The following is a 20,984-nucleotide window of genomic DNA, read 5'->3' as shown; positions in this document are numbered from 1 at the left end:
CACGTCTCAGTAATCAAGGTAAAATGCTGGAAGGAATAGAAACACATTCATTTACAATTTCTGTCTATAATAATATGCATGATAAAAATTCTAACTGCAGTAATGTTTGATAATATGCACCCTGAAGCAGGCTGCCTGCCAGGGCAGTGGGTATCACACATTATGTCAGTTTGAGATTAAGTATTAGGACTGCACAAAAAAGCGAAGGAGTCCAGTGTTGGCCCAGCCCGGAAATCCTTGCTCACATAAGCAGCCTCACTAGCTTTGGTACAAGAGTTGCAAGATCCAGCCTACCTGCCTGAGTATAAGTGAGAGAACCTGGCCTGTATGTTTTCGTATTTTTTTCTGAATACAAAGTTCCTCATCAGATTGATGCTGAAGACGGTGACTGAAAACAAGATGAACCAAACCACCCCATGCATTTGTAAGTCACTAGAATAAACATCAAACATAGCAGGCAACCAGCCAGCCAAGAGCCTGAGCTCCAAGCAGCTGAAATACGATGCATCTTTCTTTAGTTACAAACCTATTTTTGAATTCAGTCATCTGTAAATAGCTTCATGTAAATATAGAAACCTTTACACAGATAAAACATTTCAGACACATCTCCCTAAGGTACACTGCAATTGTGGCCCTACTAATGCAACTGCAATTAAGTGCCTCGCTGTTATCCTGGTATAGATTTCAATTCTGAGAAGTATTTAAAAACTAAGCTATGAAACTTTGATCCAGGGATAACACGAAGCAAACATGCTGCTCTGGATAAGTACATGGGATTTTAAAGCAAAATATGATGTAAATCAATGTGACTTTTGCTAAACCCTAACTTGTTTGGAGAATGTGTAAGTTGGCAGCGGGAGGGTCACCAGTGGGAGTGAAGCACTGGAAATTTTCTGTAGGTGGAGATGGGGGATTGGATGGGATGTACTGGGATTCCCAATGGTACAGAGAAACTTCTCAGGTAGCCAACTGGTGGTCTTGCTCACGTGCTCTGGGTAAAAGCAATCATGAGGTCTGAAGCCAAGAAGGATGCTTCCCCTTGGTCAGTTGGCAAGGACCATTTGGGAGTTTTGCCTTCCTTTGTTCACCTCCTACAATTATCTGGGTATATCTTACCTAACACATTCCCTGCCATTACAGGAGTCCAAGGCCCTCGTGGCATCCTTGATCTCTCCAGCTCCCTTCCTGTCTCACACTGTAGTTTCTGAGGCACTGCTGTATCTATATTAATGACCATAAGTTAGTTATACAGTGTTAGGGTGCACTTATCGCTTTTGGCACATGGAGGGACTGGAGCTGTCCTTCTCCATTCCTGTGGACTTAACATTTATTACCTGGCTGCCTGTTGTTTCACGAAGCTGGACTTGTTGACCCCGCTGATCCCTTCCAGCCCTGTCTTCCTATGAATAATTTTTCAAATGTTGGCAAATTTAAAGCAACCTGCCAAAGAGGCCTTCCCTGTTAGAAGGAGTTTTACTATTTTCGTCACTGGTGGTTGGAAATTTCTGAGCTCCATAATAAGTTATAGGTTTGGGTTGGGTCAGGCTGACTTTATTTTTAGCACTTTGACAAAGTCACAAACCAACACACAAGGACAAATAAATACAACACTAGCGACAAGCTCACATTTTCCACATAGTCTCAGGGAACTTCTAGAGCACAAAACAAGAGGCACTGAACAACCTCCATGTTTTAATATATCTATAGTGAATTTACTATCCACTATTTGCCTGTCTTCTGCTCACATGGTCAGTTTTAGACATCCCTAATATCATAGACAACGCTGGCCACAAGTTCACAGAGTGGACAAATTCTTCATAATTCACCTTGATTTCCTACAGTGCCTGGCATCTCAGATCCCAAAGCACTGTTGACATTTTAGGTCCCGTAACGTACTGCTGGGCTGGAAGTGGGGTTACTGCCATTTAAAGAGTTGGGGAATCTGAAGCACAAACTGATGAAGGAACTTAGCCTGTGATATCAAGCAAGTCAACAGAATAAGCAGGAACCAAAGCTGGGAGTCCTGACCCCCGGGTCCCTGTACTAATCACTACACTACATTCCTGCTGTTGGAGGTATGAACAACACATAGACTGGGGCTAAATTTCTCCCATTCTAACTATGTATTCTAACATGTCTTCAACATGCAAGTGTAACCAGATTTTAACAATTAGCACAGGTTGTATTATCAAGCAATTAGTTGCCGATTAAGAATGCGACAGACAAACCATACAACTTCTGCTGCTATCTAGGGCTGTATGCAGTATCACCAAAGAAATAACAACCAAGACTGACTCCATCTGAGCAGGTTCAAGAACTAGACCATTTCAACAATCTGCGCAACTGATACTTCTTCCTTTTGCTTCCTTTCCAAATGTCACTATGACCCTCTGATAGTCCTTTTGTCCCACCACCATTCCCAGCTCCGACTACTTTTTATTTTTGCCAGCTTCTCACTCGATCATCTCAGTCCCTTCTTCCACGCAGATACCCAAGTGCAGCACAACTGTTTTGAGCGCCACTTGTCCACACTTAAGTCCCCTTTAAGGATTTCTGCTGCACTGTTGACACTGAATCAATGTGGCTGGTAGACGAATTGCCCATTAGTATTCCCCTTCTCCTACCTGCCTGTCTTCAGATTGTTAGCGGCTTGGAACAGAGAACATCATTCTTGCATCTGGCAGATGGGGGCTACTATTCATCTCAGTTGTGGACTAGTAAAACACTGGAAACAGGTTACTCAAAAAGGTAGTGCAATCTCTATCCTTGGAGGTTTTGAAGACAAGGCTCGACAAACCCCTGGCTCGGATGATGTAGTTGGGGCTGGCTCTGCTTTGAGCACAAGGTTGGACTAGATATGACCTCCTGAGGTCCCTTCACACCCTCATTTTCTGTGATTCTAGCTTGCAGCCAGGAGCGTGCTCAAGTACCAGCATGAGGGGAGGGTGCTGAGAAGTTGAATGCTGTAAAAACTAAAGCAGAACCAATGGGACAAAGAATGTGAAGAGTGGAAATTGCAACTGCTTGTATAACACAGCTAGAAACCTGGGTGACAAGCAAGAGGCAGGGGAAATTCCCACTGATGATAACAGCTGCAACCCAGCCCCACAGGGGAAGGGGATGTAGCTTGGCCCAGCAGGGACAGGGGAAGGGAGTGTGGCCTGGCCTCAACCTGGGCCCTGCTGGAAGATGGGTCGTGGCCTAGCCCCAGCCCAGCCTGTGTGCTGGAAGTTGAGCACGCTTGCTTTCATCAAATGGAAACGATAGGAGTCAAAACAGCATTCACCGGACAACATTTAAAGGTGATCTAGGGGCTCTTGCTGGTCTTAAACGCAAAGAATGTACGAATTCTTGAATGTTTGGAGGTGCCCAGCACGGGCCCTATCATAAGTAATAATGCGACTGAGTATTGCCTCGGTGCTGCAGGGATCCCCAAACAGCAGACTTCTGAACTGCTGCAGACACTAGAAAGACATGAATGGAGAGAGTGGCAATTCAACCCTTACTCTTACTCCCAATTTCTCTAGGTTTTGGAAGATTACAGTGGGGCCTTACTTTTAATGTGCACTATTTCCCCCTTCCCCAACTTTAGGATTAACAAGTCAAATGATTTTCAGTGCATCTGTCATTCCTTCTGTTTAGCAGCCAATGACAAAATAATTTCTGAAGTGTGCTCTTAATTACCGCTGGTTCTGAAATATTAGAACATCTGTTACTTTAAACCTCTGGCAGCGTTGTTACACCCTCCACAGTTTCTGAATTTGAGTAGCAGCGACCATAAATGGCCTAAAACAGAAAATTGATATTTCCGCCTTGTGCCTAGCGTAAATTCCTCATTTTGAATTAGTTTGCTCCTGGAGGGCTGCCTCTTTGAGTGTCTCTCTTTAGGCTATTGATGACAGCAAGCAGCAAGTTAGCTTCTGTTATTGGAATCCTAAATTCTTTTCAAAGGATATAGCCAGAAGCATTGTCTAAACTCATAGTAATTAGTTAATTTTTGTAAATGGCTTTGAGTGTGAAAAAGTGCTACATAACTGCTAAATAGCATTACATGGGCAGAATTTGACAGCTGAACTGGGGCTGTGTAAGTACTGAAGTGAGAACGCAGGCTAGTTTTCAAGCCAAACTAAGAAACAAGATTAGATTCATAACACTATTCCTGTGTCCGTGAATTGCTTTGGACTCCCTTCTACTCACATGTCATTTAAGGTATTGACTCCAACCTATAATCAGCTGTATGGTTTGAGCCCTGTCTGCAAATGACCAAACCACTCACCCTGGCATCACTGCAACAGCTGAGAACAGATGAGATGTCTTTGCTAAGGGTACTTGGGGGTCAGAAGCAGCAATTTCAAGTGGTGTTGGTCAAATATATCCAGTCATACATTTATTTGATTATGGTCTAGTTAACAGACTATGGTTTCACGAAGGTTATTTCTGGCTGTGTGAGGCACCAGAGGGCAGAAAGCTGATTACGGAGACTATTAAGGACAGCTCAATTTAATTTCTGGGTAATTTTCTCAAAGTCTTGCACCCAGATGATAACAGTAATGGCTACATAAATCTAACAAACAGCTTTCTGTGGACTTAGGGACTCCTTTCTCACACACAGCTTTTACTGACGCTTACATACACGACACATATCTGTACTATGGTAACATCTAGGAGCATGGATGATGGACCGTGACCCCATAAACAGAACAGAAAATTTAGGCTGCGAGCTTCTGAGGGCAGAAACCAACTCTGTTTTCCGCTTGTTCGGTTTGTTCATATTGGGGTCCCAGTTTATAAAAAACATAAGAACTGCCATTGACTGGGTCAGATCTAGGTGCATCTTGCCCAGCATCCTGTGTCACATGATGACAGAGTGGATGCTGAAAGGGAGCATGAATAGGCCAGGACTGGGTCTAGAGGCACTGCAGTAATACAAATGAAGTGTATGGCACTCCCTACCCCAGACTGCTTATAAGACAAAATTCAACTGACAGGAGACTAACACTTCAATGACCTGACTCTTGTCATTCTTTTTTTATGCATCACAGTGCAGAAGAGGTGAAGGAGGGACCTGCAGGAGGATAATGAGGTACCTCTGCAGATGTTTATTGGGAGCCCTCGTAGCTTGAGGGGCTACATGAGAAAAAGCATGAAGATAGTTATTTAAAACTGTAGCCAGTGGATGGTGGGGGTTGAAACACTGCAGGCCAGAATCAAAATCTTTAACAAATGAGAAAGGCCAAGACGGAGCGGTGATAGGCCTGGAGAGTAAAGATAAGAAGATCCGATAGAAGAATGAGTCGGTAGAGAAATGCAAACAGAGGGTGACACAAAGTGCCAGGCTAGGAAAAAGATCTTTGCACAAGCATTCCACATAGATCTGAGCAAGATAAAAAGGTATTTATTAAGGGTGGAAAAAAGGATGAGGCAGAAATCAAGCTGTGAGATGATGAATTTTAGTTTATTTAGTGTATGCGGTTTCAGCATATTGTTTCTGCCATCTTAAGGCCATATTATCAGCAGTGTGAGGAGCCTGAAGGTCACCAGGTAGCAGTCAGCAATGTGAGACATGGTTTGAACCTGTCCTCAAGGGTATTTGTTGTCACTGCGAAGGCCCCATTGGTATAGGTCTGAGGCACAGTGAACCTGTCCAGCTCGAAAATGGTTGAGAGATGCCCCATAACAGCATAGCCAGCTAAATCCTGGTTGACTGACTGTCGGATCAAAGATGATGTGGTGATTGATTGGTCCCTGTGTTGACCATTCTTTGTGCCATGAAGTAAAGAAGAGTCAAAGGATTTTGAAAGGGTGGACAATATTGGGTCTCTTGAGGGAAGTCAAGCTATGGGTGAGTAGGATATGTCACAGCGCACTGGCAATATAGGATGATCATGGAGTCTGGTTAGTAAATCTACTTCAGCATTTATGCAGCGGAGATGAGGGGGAGTAATGTTACTGAGGATTGGTAACCATGGGAGTGCAATGTGCCTGAATGAATGTTAGTTGTATAAATGGATAAAATATGCCAGATCCTAGATATTATGCAGAAAGAACTGGCAAATTATGCACATAGTCTGGACAAAAGAACCTAGGGAGTGGTGGGAGCTAGAGATGATGCCCAGGCTACAGGCCTGAATGCCAGGCAGCACAGTGGTGTTGCACATACTCCACAAGGAGGACAAATTTGGGGGAAAGCTCTATTAGCTATGCTGCGTTGGAGATGGTAGTCAGACCTGTACAGGGCAAGCTCAGAGAGATAGGATGAGTTTCAAGCTTGAACAGAAGGAGGCATGTTGGGATTACAAGTGGACCTGAGTCCTCAGCACAGGAATAGCAGCTGAATTTGTGGATGAGATGACCCAGAGATAAGGTGCAGAGTAAGAAGAGAGGATGGCCAGGAGTGGACCTGAGGAGATCCATCATTAATTATGCTAAACCGCATTATAAATGATCCTGTCCCCCAGACATTCAGCCATTTGTCCTTGTCAGAGGAGGAAAGGCATTTTAGGATTTGTACTCAGGAGGGTCATTTTCTCTTCGTGTCAGGTTCAGAGCTCTAGACCCTGCTGCCATAAAGATTGTGTTGGCTCTTCCTGTCAACTTCAGCTTTCATATTTGTTATTACTCAGCTACGCAGCCTCTCTGGGATGGCAGAAGTCCAGCATAGAGACCCAGGCTCCATACATCTGACCGTCCTGTTACAGTGCCTCTCATGCTACCACCGACCAAACCGTTAAAAACAAGAGGACCTGGTAGCAGAAGAGGAAAACAGTTAATGGGGGCACTACTTGACTTATTAGCCATAAGGCTGCACAAATCTAGAATCAGCCTTGACCTATATGTACATAACTTTTAACCTGAATCAATACCAGATTAAGTGTAGACACAACGCATTAGTCAGTAAACGCCTACCTAGAAAAAGTAGAAAATGAGAGCAGTCACCTATTGCAAAATGTGACAAAAATCAATACATCTGCACCATTTTTTTCTTTTAATTAATGGAGCTTCCATCCCAGGGTTAACAAGTTCCCTACAAAACAGCAGTGCTGGGAGACTTGGTTAATTAGGGCTTGTCTACACTGCCTGTGCAGAGAGCTGAGGTGCCCTGCTGCAAAGAACAAGCTGCCCACTCACTTCGACCCAGCACAGGCATGACCCAGAAAGCAAGCGGGGCAGCTGGTTCGATGTAACCCTGAGCACATGTGCAATGACACGCAGGTGTGTTTCTTGGTGCACACTCAAGACCATGATAAACCAGCTAAGCTACCTCATTTCCAGGGTGTGGCAATGCCCTACCTGTCCACAGAATGCTTGAATCCACCTCCGGTGGATGGTTCTGTAAGTGTTGAGAATTAATAACATTTCTCTTCAGAGCAGACTTTTAAAATAAAGACACAATTTTCTTTTGTTATTTCTGTGGAGAAAATTAATTTTTGATGGCACCAAAAAGTTATTGATCAAATCCAAGGCTTTCCTATTAAATCTAAAAGATTCCAACTTCAGAATCTGTATCTGATGCACAGATACAAACTAACATTCTTGACTCAACAACAATACCATCTAGCTTTTTTTTATATCTAGCCAAGGAACTAATGAAGTAAGGCTTCCCACACCCCTGTGCATGAAGCAGGTGTTATGCTGACCTTGTAAGTGAGGGAAATAAAGCTGAAAGATGGGAGCAGACTCATGTGAGGAGAGTGCAACTTGGTGGAAGAGCCAGGATTAGAAAGTCCCAATTCCTGGCCCCAGGCCTGAACTACAAGGCCCTCCCCTCAAATATCTATCATTGTTTTCCCTGCCTTGAAAAGGGAACAACACGTTCTCTGATAAGCTAATCAACATATTTTCTAGTATTCGTGCTTCTCAATATCCTGTGTAGAAAAGATCCTTTGAAACATCAGTGCTGGTTTAATCATTTCTAATTTATATACTCATGCTTTTGACAGTAATAACTCACTGTTAAAACATTTAAGTTTTCTTAACTCCCGTGCTCAATAGCTACTGTTCCTCCTTTCCTCCCAGAATCTGTCCAATTGTTTTTAACTTGGCTAAACTGTCGGCATCCACAACATTTGATGGCAATGAGTTCCACACTTTAATTACAGGCTCTGTAAAAAACAACTTCCTTTTGTGAATTTTAAACTTACTATCCACTATTTTATTTTGTGATTTCTAGTTCTTGTACCTAGGGAGAGAGAGTGAATAACAAATCCCTATCTACTTTATCTTTGCCATTTACTATTTTGTAAACCCTTATGTCCCTCCTCAAGTGTCTCTTTTCAAAACAGAATAGGCCTGGCCTCTTTAATCTCTCCTCGTATGGAAGCTCCTCCACACCACTAGTCATCCAAGAAAGAGCTGAAATTACTTCTCTATGGGGATGTCTACGCATGCGCTTTAATGCGCATTAGCCTACTTTAATGTGTATTAAAGCATCATTAAAAAAACCATGCTCTTTAGCTAATGTGCATTTTTCTAGACCTCACAATGGAGGGCACTTTTATATGTGCTCAGGTGTGTGTGGGGGGGGGGGGGAAGGGGGAGGCGGCACTTTAATTAGAGCAGTTCTGCAAGCAGCTCTAATTGAAGTGCTACCGCATCTCGTGTATCAGTGTCCCTGCACTTAAAAATGGTGGTGGGGGCACTTGAACTAAAATTAGTTTGATGCGCTTTACTTTAAGTGCCCCTGACACCATTTTTAAGCACAGGGATGCTGATATACGAGATGCAGGAGGCTGTCAGAGCGCGGTAAATGCCACACTCCAGCAGACCAATTAATCAAGTCTGGGTTGAAGCATTGGAATTCCAGCACATTGGAGCAGCCTCTGCACTCATGTACAGGTGCCCAGGGGTACTAGATTTAATGTGCATTACCTAAAGTGCATTAATGAACATGTAGATGTACCCCGTGTTATAGATTTTGTTGCACACTAGCTTAAAAACACCAGCTTTCAGTCTGTGTGCATATGTTATTAATTTTATTTTTTACAAAGAAACTTGTCACAAAGAACAATAACCCCCCGGCTATTCATCAATGAGTTATTGCTCCCCTCTTCTCAGTAACTGGCTTCTTATTGGAGCTGAATGTCCCAAAAGCTCATCACCCACAAAAACAATATTGGGATTCAGATATGTGCAAGTATCTGGTACCTGTTCATTAATCTTTGATATCTCTGTGGAGCTGCGGTTCTAAGGCACAGATACCAAGACCAGACGTGCCATCCTGAGCAAATAAAAATTTTGATCCAGGAAATGATGGCCATCCCACACTTCTATTATGCAACAGTAGTTCCCTTGGAAGGAGATCTGTAGTCTTTCAGAACAATGGCACCTTTCATGGGATTAGGCTGTACTCCAGGAAGCAAAAGAAGCTTTAATGGGGCTTTTCACAACAGTTGTGGTAGCTGACAAAGCACTCGGGATGCACAGCTCTGATCGGCACCACATTCATTTTGAGGGCACACAGCTCCGTCACTGTGGCTCTCACAAGTGAGCCAAGCCCTATTCATCTCCAGAACATTGGAGGTAAATGAGGACGCAATGTAATTTTGGCAACTTTCCTCATTAGCTGAATGTCTCCTGAAAAAAATCTTATATTTGAATCTCTGCTTCATCTACATGTTGTATTTCCAAAACAAGCAAAAACACTGTGAGATCACTGGATTTGTTAAAAAAAAAAAAACTGATGAAAAGGAAAGAAGATAAGGTATTCTTGGATATGCCTTCTGGCTATGGGGTCCCACCCTACACACTGAAGTGTAAGTAGCATACATGGCTGCAACAGCTTCAATATACAATACAGAGCAGTGTAGAGCAGAGGTGTAAAACTCATTCAGCAGGGATCAGCACTGCACAGAGTATGGGTCCCTGAGAGGCTGGAGCAGCTGCTGGATTGAGTATACTGGGGAAGAGGGAGGGGGAAGGGATCTGTGGACCAGATCCGGCCCATGAACCAGCCCCAGGCCATGCCCTGTGTGGGTCTGATTAGACCTAGGAGCAGCACTAGGACTAGATGGTGCGGCTCCGTGAACCAGATCTGGCCTGCAAGCCATATGTTTTACACCCATGGTGAAGAATAATCTGCAAGTAGACACAGTGGTCAAAATCTAAGGCTAATCTAATAACCCAGAGACATGCCCTGTCAAGGGAGTTTTTTTTTTTAAAACATGCTCCTTCCTGAACATTTTCTATTGAGAGATCAAGAGTCCAATACTTGTCTTTCCAGACTTTCCTACAGGATCTGTGGAGAATCTCAAAGGATTCTGCTTCCTGTGACCTCCCACGCCTCACTAAGAGGTACAGGGGTAGTAAGTCTTTAACAAAAACATCATTAGTTCACAGGAGGAAGGATGAGTTTGTGAACGAGGTGCTGGACTGAAATGCTAGAGACCCAGGCCCTGTTCTTCCTTTGTCACGGATTTCCTACCAAGCTTGGGGAAGTCGCTTAATCCTTCACACCCCGGTTTGCCGATGGTAAAGCAGGGATAATACAATTTCAGATACAAGAATTGTGGTGATACAACCATGAGAAATTTAGTAATAAGATATGAAATGGGTACCTGTTGGACCTTCTTTTAGGGGTACATCATAATTTATATGATACCAACAGCATGCCAAGTGCCTAGCCAACATTGCGTTTTCGGGGGAGGGGGGTGTCATCCTTTATACCCTTCTCCCCCACAATCTCCCAATAAAACCTCTCTCAGGATGACTCAACTAACTCAAGCAGAAAAGAAATCGCTATCATCCAGTCTAAGTTCACCAAGAGCTCTGCTGCATAAGCACTCAAAACTACATGAAATGCTCCCTTAGCCCAAGGGTTGAGCATGTTTTTTTCTGTAACACTCCCTTACCTATCAGTCAGGGGAATCTCAAGAAATGACGCACATAGAAAATCCACCTCTCTCAGATATCCTTGTCCCAAATTCAGCATCTTATTTCTTGTTCATTATGTCAACAACAAGGTTTGATGAAATGTTTCCTGCCCCATGCTCTATCTCTAACGGTCAGACTCTGAAAGACTCAGCCTTTTCTAGGAAAGCTACATTGGCCTATCAGCTGAACAAGCAGGAAGATGAGGAAATAAGTTATGTGAAATTCACGTCTGTGTATAAGTGCCATTACAGCACGGACCTTTCCTGGATAAAGAGAGCACAGTAAATTCATAGTCTGACCTAGTTTTTACGTCAGAAAAGGCAAATGTTGCCATTATGAAACCCAAATTATTACATGTGAAGTTACAAGTCAGCCCTTAGGGCATAACAGTCTCCCAGCAAAGATCTTATCACCCAAAAATGTCAGTTGATCTTGACAGATGCATAATGTTGAGGGACAGTTGAAGATCACAGTGTAAATTGCTGGAAATAATCTATTTTGTGGACACTTTCTCTGCAATATTCACAGCGTTCTCCACTCTGGCTATGCTGCATTGTTTGATATGCTTTCCAATAGCAATGTAATTAAAAACCATTCACCAGCGTCATTTCAAACAGCTGTGACAGCAAGTTTTTGCACCGTCTCATCTCTCTTGGACAAATACAGCTGGCGTGGCTTCATGAACAGATGGACCTAAGAGCAATATGATGTTTTTGGTAGTATCAGAGATTAAATCTCCTCTCTTTAGATGCACCTCACTATCAACCACCTTGTCCTAGCAACAAAGAGAACCCAAGTTCATTTTGTGCGATTCAAATGATCTTCCCAGCTTCACTGAAAAGCTGCTTCTACCAAATAAAACAATATATTATGTGGAGATACAATGGGATGGGCTGATGCATCCACGTATGATGTTTCCTCTCTCTACCTTTTCCTTCCCATTTCTCCCTTCTGTAACCAGCTAAACTGAAGGATAATATGAACAAGATGAAAGGTTCCCTCTTATATTCTGCACTCAAATAAAAAAGGGTCATGGAATAAAGGCCAAGAGATCACTTAAAAAATAAAATACATTTAAAATGTTCCATTATCCTATATTATGCTTTGTGTTTAAAAAATATGTCACTTGTGACTACCATTATGGGATCAATCTTCTGTGCATTAAATCCAGTAAGAGCTTTCTCACTGATTTTAGTGATAGCAGGACTTGAAATCAGGAGAAACTCAGCATGCATGGCTATTCAGAAACCACAGTTTGTGAGACAGAAGCCTTCCCTTTGGCTTGGATTTCACTTTTTGTGGGAGATCTAAGGTGCCCCAATTACTGCATTTACTTGATCCTAAGATGAGGTTTCTTTCCTCATTTAACATGGGGGGAGAAGACCCCTTGCCTTGGAATCGAGTATAAGGAGATGGGCGGGCAGCCCGGACCTGCTACGACCTGGCCCTCCACTGTCTTCCCACACTATCTCCCCACTGCCTGCCCCCTGCTGCAGTAGCGGGGGTCAGGGCACAAGATGACCCCCAATAATTAGAGTTTATACATAGAAAATTATAACAAATTTTTAACAAATTATTAACAAATTTATAAATTTCCATGTACAGAATCTAATTATTGGGGGGTCATCTTAAATTCAGGATCACCTTGGATTTGCATAAATATGGTATGCAGTCTTGAAGATCCAACTTTTGAAAGCTGTTACATACCTTGGGGATGGATGAAGGAAAGAATCTGCTGGTTGCTAAGAGGCCCTTCATGTTGCTTCCCGACAAGCAAAGTGGCATGAGAGTGCTGACTGACTGATTCATTGAGGCTATTTTGTTAACTTTATATGAGCCCTGGAACAAACTGTCTGATATTCTGTGATTGGACATGTCAAAACTGATAAAAGAGAGCCCGTGCTTACATGTTCCCAACAGTGCAGAGCTCCATGGAGCTGCGGGAATGAATTCCTTCTAACTGGCTTGATAAAAAAAAGGAAGTAACACAATTCCAGCTGTTTCTGAACATCACAGTACAGTGGTTTTAGAAAAAACCTCTCAACATGTTTTGACCTTTTCAATGCAGGCTTCCACTGCAGACTTTTTTTTATGATCAGTCTTGTTAATCTCTTCCCACCTATTTATTTATATGTGCATGGAACATGCATATTTCCCAACAGATGAGTAAAAGTGTCATCAGATTTTCATCATCCCTGTCATCCTGAATGCTATGGTGTAAGGAAGATGATCTTTATACTGGTTGCTAAAATGTCAAAGTGATTTTGCAAGGTGGTTAAAATACATACAAAAGAACATGTTAAAAAACTAAATCAGAACCAGGGAAAGGGAACCAGTAGTGGGGAAAGGTCATTGGCTATTCTCCATTGCAAATAGGGTCTTGGTTGCATTCTTTATGCTCCCAATTTGGCAATTTATTTTACTTTTATTTTAACAGAAGAAGAAAGATGCAATAGAAGTCTATTTTTCAGCAAACCCAAGCAACCAAACACTTTGTCCAGATAAGTAAAATGCAATGACTTACTGACCTGCACTTGAACATCCTCAGGGCACTGACTGACTGATGCTTGCAACACAAAGTGAAAAATGAAAAGTGGCCTTCTGCCTCAGTTTGCTGACAGCAAAAGTACTAGGTGATTTACCAACCTGGCTCACTACTTTGCTAAACTCCTCCAGTCCAGCTCCCCTTTGCTGGTTGTATCACAGGCGGACAGCACATAGCTAAGGGACTGCGGTAGGGGGTCAGTTTTCACAGTGTTTGCTTTAGGTCAGGCTTCTGGGTCACTCAACGCACCTGTAACTTTTAAATTCAGATGAGTTTGGTTTTCCTTATGGAAGCAACATTCCATTCACTTTTAAAATAAATTGCTTCTTCGTAAAAGTAAACACTGAGGATACTATACTTTATTCCCAAATAAAAACGCTGAGATCTGAAAAAGAGGAGGAAAGCAAAAGGAAGGAACAATTATCATGATGAGTCTGCTCTCAAAACTATTTAGTAAAGTAAATGCTGTCTGTATTAATGAGTACTGGGTTGCATATGACAGCTTTATATCCCTTAAAATGAGAGTAAGAACAGGGCCTCATCCTAATGCTCTCTTCTATGTAAATGTATGACTTCAGTGGAAACACGTTAATAAGGGTTCAATGGATCAGTATCTTAAACAATTAGTTGAAAGCACTGAAAGATCCATCTCCTACATCTCACAAGTATGCAAAATGTATATCAGTGGGATAGAGACTGAGTGAAAGACAGGGCCAACCTCTACAACATGCTAACTTGCGATGAAAAGAGCAAGGCAGTTAGTAATGTTAATAAACTAGCAACAGTACATGCTGACTTCTACATTACCTATGATTCCAGTAGTTTACCATCACTTCCCCTTTGCTTGTAGCATTCCCAGCTGCTGTCTGGTAAAAACTTAAGCAGTGGCGTAACTGACACTCATCAAACCCTAAAACTTCTGAGGATGGACATTCACACAGTGTGCTTTGATCCCACGTTCCTCCTTGCTCACTGCACTTTTCTGGACCAGGAAAACCAATCCAAGCGCATCAGCTAGAATTGGGGTACACAAAATATAGCCTGCAGGCCAGATTCAGCCCACCGAGAGATTTCATCTGAGCCACGGTGGGTCCCTTGGCCTGGCTAAGCCCAGACACAGGGGGCAGGCTAGGCTGTAGGGTATGCACCCAGTATCGCCATCCCCAGGCATGCAGTGGCTGGACTCACTTCCCAGCAGCTCCTTCCAGCTACCACTATCAGTCTCCACTGTCACCACTAGACTAGCCCCACTACCCGGGCAACTCAGCCCATCTGTCCCACACCCAACGCCATAGGTGCCAGATGGAGAGGGCAGGTAGGGTCTCTATGGAGACTGGCCTGGGAGCTGCACAGGCAGGGCGCACTTGGTCGTACAGATGGAATGGGGCAGTAAGCAGCATCCAGGAGCGGGATGAGTGGGCAAGGCTGGGATCGGGATCTTGAGGAGGTGACAGTGTGGGGCTGTAGCCTGGGGCAGAGCCATGATCTGCTGCCCACATGTCCCTGCAATGGGCACTGGTTCCACGAGCAGGGGCATGCAGGGAGTGGATCACAGCTCTGTCCCAGGCCTCTGCTGTCACTGCCCCGCAATTCAATCCCAGCCCCGCCCCCACCTGCCCATGCCGCTCCTTGCTCACCCCTGACCCCATCCCATCCACCTGGCTCAGTGCACCCTACTCACATGGGTCCATGGAGACCCCACATGGTGACAGTGCAAGGCCAGGCCCTGAGGCAGAGCCACTTAAGGAGTTCTGATGAACTGTTGCACGCCAGGGGTGGAGGGTGCTAACCCGGTCCAGGACAGCTCACCAAAGCTCCCTAAGTGGCCCTCTGGCCCAAATACTTGCCCACCCCTGTGCTAGATTCAATTCAGCATTTTATTATGTCCTGACATCAGGAGAGACTTACCTATACCTCTTAATACGTAAAAAATGGAGTTGTTTTTGTTAGTAATTCATGGAACTGGCTACATCAATTACCTTTATATGACTACCACATTACAGTAATTTTTTTTAGTCTCTTCACTTTAGTGTTAAACTAAGATCCACCTCGCTAAGCCCTTGGGAAACATTATGTGGTAAATACACATGCATTACACAAGATGTTAGAGTACAAAGACCTGGGCAAAAGTCAGTTAATCCAAGGGCATGCTCTTACTGCTTTTGTAAGCAAACAATGAAAAATCAGAGTATTTCAGAGCATTCTGAGCCTCTATCTTCTCCAGGCCATCTGTGCCAGAAGAGGTTAAACTAATCTGCTTACTAAGCATAAATTCAGCATAAAATCCCTTTGTTTGGAAACGTTCCAAACACAACTGGCAGCTGTAAATATTGCTCTTATGGTTAAATAACTAAATTAGTCATGGATTGTGAAGTGACTTTAGGACACTGCAGGGTACAAATGGAGCAAGTGCTGCCCCCGCCCCCATCTCCTATTTAAACAGTGTGCTGGTGAAACAAGCCAGATTAGCAGTTTTGGGTGCTGACATTCTCTGCTCACCTACAGAATGGGGGCAGCACAAGCCTCCTACACACCAAGACCTACTAACATACTTCATTTTGGCTCTGGAAAGAAACCGTTCAGAGCTCCCCAAAGCTTATTCTCACCAGCTTTGACTTTCTCTCTCTGCCCTCTCCCCAAAATACAAATACCATTTTCACTGTTCATACGTTCACTTTAAAAATGGAAAGAGGACCTAACAAGATGTGCATGCACCAATATCACACCTACAGATCTATCGCTGCTGCAACTGTCACTCCTCAATACCTCCCTTCTCCATTCTCCTTCAGTTTCACCTTCACTGCTTTCAGGTTTGTTTGTTTTTAGCTGGTAAAATCTGCAAGCCAGGAGCCTAAATTATACTGCCTTATATGTATACAGGGCGTCATATGCATAATCAGAGAGAAAAAAAGCTTTTAACTTCCATATCCTGTTCCAACTTGTATCTCTACCAGGACTGCTATAAACTTATCAGCAACTGCAATGGTGAAATTTGCAGAAGAAATTTTGAACAAAAGAAATTAAGGTAGCAGTAAAACTTTTAGCTACTATTTATCTGTACCAGATTTGAAAAAGGTACAAGACAGGTGAAAAACTCTACTTTCCACGTAGCCATTCAGTATAAAAACAAGTTTGAGTAGGGTGCAAAGTGTCAGGGAAATAACAACAAATCTATCGCTGTCTTTATCTAACGTACACCTTTTTTTATATAATCACACCAGTAATAAAACTGTACCTACTCAGCAATTAGTGTGATTCAGAGGCAGTCAGAATTCGCTGGGTTTCCATCTCAATTTCCTGGCACCTAAGTTAGGTTATTGTTGCCCCAAAATGTACTGTCCTTAATTAAGCTTCAACACTGAAGCCCTCAAATCTGCTATATGCTTTTTCACAGCACCTGTCTGGCCCTTTGCACATGTAGGAAGTTTGGGACAGACCAGTTACTCTTATTTAGGCATGCTGAGATTATCAACTGCTTGTGGAAGCCGCCCTGAAATACCAACATTGGCTTTTATTTCCAGATGTCGCATCAGTTGTTGTATATTCTGTATTTTTCTATTGCTTGTAGTAATAAAGGAAAAGTAAATTTGCACTGAGTGCTCTGCTCAGGCACAGCAGAGCTTAACATTTTAAGAACCACTCCTACGAATGATGACCCATAATATTAAAGATATACAAACCATTAATACCTGGATTACAGCCACAATGCACTGTAAGAGTTTCCCTAGTCGTATAGATGAGACCTTTTATGCTGATGAATAATCTCAAGAAATGCCTATTCTAGAGGTGTGCAAAGGGTAAGCTGTGCCTGGACGGTGGAGGTCAACTTTCAAAGATGGATACCTTGGCCACTTTAAATGTAGCCAGGTATTCAAGCATTTTTTAACCTATTTTGTGCTTTCTTGATACAACTGTAAATTGGAGAAAGAACAGAAACAGCACTAAGAGATGCCCTCCCCACTTACTTACTAATGTGCATCAGGCCTGACAGAGTCACCACCTCCAAGAGTGAGACAGGAGTTCAGTTCCAAGGCCATCCAGTCCCGCCCTCCCCATTATTATTTTCACTGCTAAAAACCTGTGTTTTTACTTCAGGGTAATGAGTGCACATAAACTCTCTTGGGGTAAAAATGAAGAGAAGACAAGGCACCTCATTTACCATGAGGTGAACTCGGGTAAACCCCAAGTAGGGGTTGCAGCAACACTATAGTGCCTGGTTTTTGCTGACAAGGCTTTTTGGGTAGACGTGAGATCTTTTATTAGACCAACTAAATAGTTGGAAAAATTGTTCTTTGCAAGCCTTTGGGTACAAACACCCTTCTTCAGGCACACAGGTACTGTTTTTGCTGTTTTCTCCACCTTTTTAGCAGTGAAGAAAAACCTTAAGACTGGGGAATCAGTTACATGTGGAACTTTGCACCCCAACTTAGACTGTAAGGACTAATTTCCCTCCGTCGAGGGAAATGTTAGTTTGGATCAGAACAGAATGGATTTTAAACAATGGCCAAGTCCACATATGCGCCACTATATGAAATTAGCTGGGTCCTGCCATGCTCCCCAACTCCCAAGCTGCAGAACCAGCGGGTAATTTAGCTCCTTGTACAGGTCATCAATTTGATTCTAACTTTGTCTCTAGCACCTGTCTTCAGGGAGGTGCTGCCAGCAGGCAACCTTTCTCCCCTGCACCTCTTGAGCAGGGCCATGTCACTCTTGTTGAACTCAAAGGTTGCTGATTCCAACTCAGTTCACTCCAGAGCATGGCAAGCCTGATTTATAACCAATCCCTTGAATCTTTCCTTGCCCAGATTTACAACTAGATAAACTCCACATTCCCTTCTTGAGATAAGGCAAGTGAACTGTTGCCTGGATTGCAAGCGAAGAGTATGAAAGGAAGTTATTTGCTTCTTTAAGAGGCTTGGAGTCAAGCTAAGTATTGTATTTGAATCAGTTTTTATTTCCTTCTCCATGAATGAATACCAATCCAGATGGAGATGCAGAAAAAAACTTGGGCAAAGAAAATTAACTGGTTGTATATATTTTCTAAGAAGTTTGCTGTCATTGCTTTCAGATAATGATGTGGTACTCAAGTTGCAAACACAAAGGGCTGGTTTCTTTTTTTAAAAAAAATTGAGGGCTTTTCATTTTTCATTAAAAAGTCTAATGGTTATTTCTAGGGGGTTTAGGTTATCAAATGCTTCTTTCTGCAAAACCTAAGTTTGAGTTGAACCTAAATTTGGAGCTACAACTGACAAAACACTGATCCTTTAAGCATTTTTTTTAAATGCTGTTAAAGGCTGCTTAAAAGCTGAAAATCTTTCTGACAAATTCCAGCTCAAATTGAATTTTGCACATCCACACCCCAGGAAGCGTTTAGAATATCAACGCGACAGAAGCACTTATATGGGTACACTTTCTACTTTCGAACTTCAGGAGACAACGAGTATATTGATCACATAACATCTGTCTTTTATCTGTCTCAGAAATTGTATTTTATTCCACTGAGCTTTTGGCAATACGATTGGTCTGTAAGGAACTGGACAGAATAAAAGCTGCATTGTGTCATGACACATTTATGCTGGAATAAATTCCAACAGTTGCGATGAAACTGCCAAACTTCTGACAGCTCTTTTGACTTAAGGACCAATTACAACAGAGTGTTTTAAACTGTAATTCTACTCTAAAATATGTCGGTTAAATTGATATAAGGCTCCACTTGGATGGTATTGTATCTCAGATTTCCAGAGCGAAACTGCTCGAGCAGAAGATGAGGACAGTTTTCCTAACAGCTGCCAGTGCAGATGTAATAAGGCATTGAAAAAATTTGGCTGTCAGTGGCATTATACAAACCAGGGAAGGAAGGGGGAGAGAAGAGAGGACAGATGACGTGACAATGGAAAAGCAGAGTCTGAACTGTGCAAACCCGCCGTCACGGAGATCACTTGTGGGCATAACCGTCCAAAGGATTGGGGCCTCCGTCACGACGGCACTGCGCTCCTTCTCCCTGGGCTAACAGGTGCACAGGGCAATAAAGTGTATTTTAATCAGCAACCGGATCTAATCCGTAGTTCACGCAGGGCGCAGTTGTGTTGGGCAAGAAAGGGCTGTTATTACGCAGCCGCTCGGAGCCCGTCGGATTCAACCGAGCTTCCCACAGCGCGTGTTATATACGTTTATTATATATCGTATATGTCTGTTCTTCCAAAATATATACAATCCCGTCCTGCAAATAAAATCCCTGAATGGACCAAGGACGACGCCAGAGCAGCCACCCCCTCAAGCACCTCCTGAGAAGACACGCGGCACCCCTCGAGAAGCACCCGTGCCGCCGAGGAGACGTGCGGCACCCCTCGGGAAGCGCCCGCGCCACGTTTGGCAGGTGCCCCCACAACGCAGATCTCCGATTTTACCGTCCAAGACAGAGACCGCACAAGGCGGGAAAGAAAGATGCTGGACTCAACTTGGACGCGTTGCCAGAGCGCATCGGAGCCGCCTTCCTGCACAGGGGGCTGTGAGGCACCGCCGATTCCCGATCGGGTCGATGCGGCAAAGCCCAAGGGCGCTCGCGGCACCCCAGGGTGACCACCGCCGCTGAGGCCCTGAAAACCCGGACGTTTCATCAGCCGAGGGTGACAGTTACGAATGTGAGGGGTCACGGCGAGGGGGCACGGCGTGAGGCGTTGCGAGCCCCCTCAGTGCGTGCCGGGGGCTGGAGGTGACATGTGGAGCCAGGGGCGTGAGGAGCTGGGGGCCATGTCACTGCCCCTCAGGGGTGCGCGCAGCCCCTCCGCCCCCGCCGGCGGGAAGGGGGCGCCCCTCCCTAGCCGCCCCTCCGCCCCCCAGCCGCCCCTCCGGGCCGGCCAATGGGAGCGTCCCCCGCGCAGAGCGAGGCTGGCGCGTCCCCCCGGCAACGGCCCCTCCGCGCGCCGCACTCACCTCCCGCCGCGCGCCCAGGAAACGGCCCCGCACCAACTGCCGCAGAGCCCCGCCGCCGCACTGCGCATGCGCGGGAACGCCCCGCTCCAGGGAGCAGGGGGAAAGTGCCCGCCCCGCGCTGCGCCGCACGCAGAGAGGGGGAGGGGGCAGGGCCTCCGCTTCGCAGCGAGTGGGGAGTTGCGCGCGGTGCCTAAGCGCGCGGGGGGGGGGATTTCTGGGGGCCTGGCACACGTTACATACATCGCTCACTCCGTCACACGGTACATTTAGGCCACACGTGCCAAGTCATCGCAGGGCAATGAACCAGTGAGGCAAGGATTTTGGAGGCCCCTGGTAGACATTACATACATCACATAAGTCATCGGTCAGCAGTGCAATACATTCAGAGCAGCCGCGCAGGCCAAGTCATCGAACCAGCAAGGCAAGGATTTCTGAGCGCCCTGCGCCGCGTTACATACGTCGCGCCAATCGCTGGTCCATCACACAGTGTGTTTAGGGGGACACGTCATCGCCACACAATAAATTGGCAAGGCGAGGATTTCTGAGAGCCCTGCGCCGCGCTACATACATCGCGCTGTTCGCTGGTCCGAGACAGGCCGCACATGCCAAGTGGTCGTTGCACCGTGACCTGGTGAGT

The 20,984-nt window shown here is 44.5% G+C and overlaps 1 protein-coding gene across 4 annotated transcripts in view; it reads right to left on the bottom strand.

The window, feature by feature from the left end:
* Positions 1-20,408, bottom strand: part of NT5C2 (5'-nucleotidase, cytosolic II) — a 74,765-nt gene extending 54,357 nt beyond the window's left edge. For 2 of the 4 annotated variants that reach the window (XM_019555661.1, XM_019555664.1), the window contains exon 1: positions 13,516-13,650. Coding sequence is in view for 1 of the 4 variants with exons in the window: in XM_019555660.1 (XP_019411205.1) it covers positions 19,873-19,895 (23 nt within the window). In the remaining 3 variants the exon portion in view is untranslated. Of the gene's footprint in view, positions 1-13,515; positions 13,651-19,872; positions 19,911-20,347 lie in introns of those variants that run through there. The other 2 variants (XM_019555663.1, XM_019555660.1) reach the window with 2 other exon arrangements.
* Between the last annotated feature and the right edge of the window lie 576 nt (positions 20,409-20,984).

Source organism: Crocodylus porosus, unplaced genomic scaffold (assembly GCF_001723895.1).
Source record: "Crocodylus porosus isolate Cpor-Errol unplaced genomic scaffold, CroPor_comp1, whole genome shotgun sequence".
NCBI classification, from domain to species: Eukaryota; Metazoa; Chordata; order Crocodylia; family Crocodylidae; genus Crocodylus; species Crocodylus porosus.
This window is presented reverse-complemented; position numbering and strand designations above follow the sequence as displayed.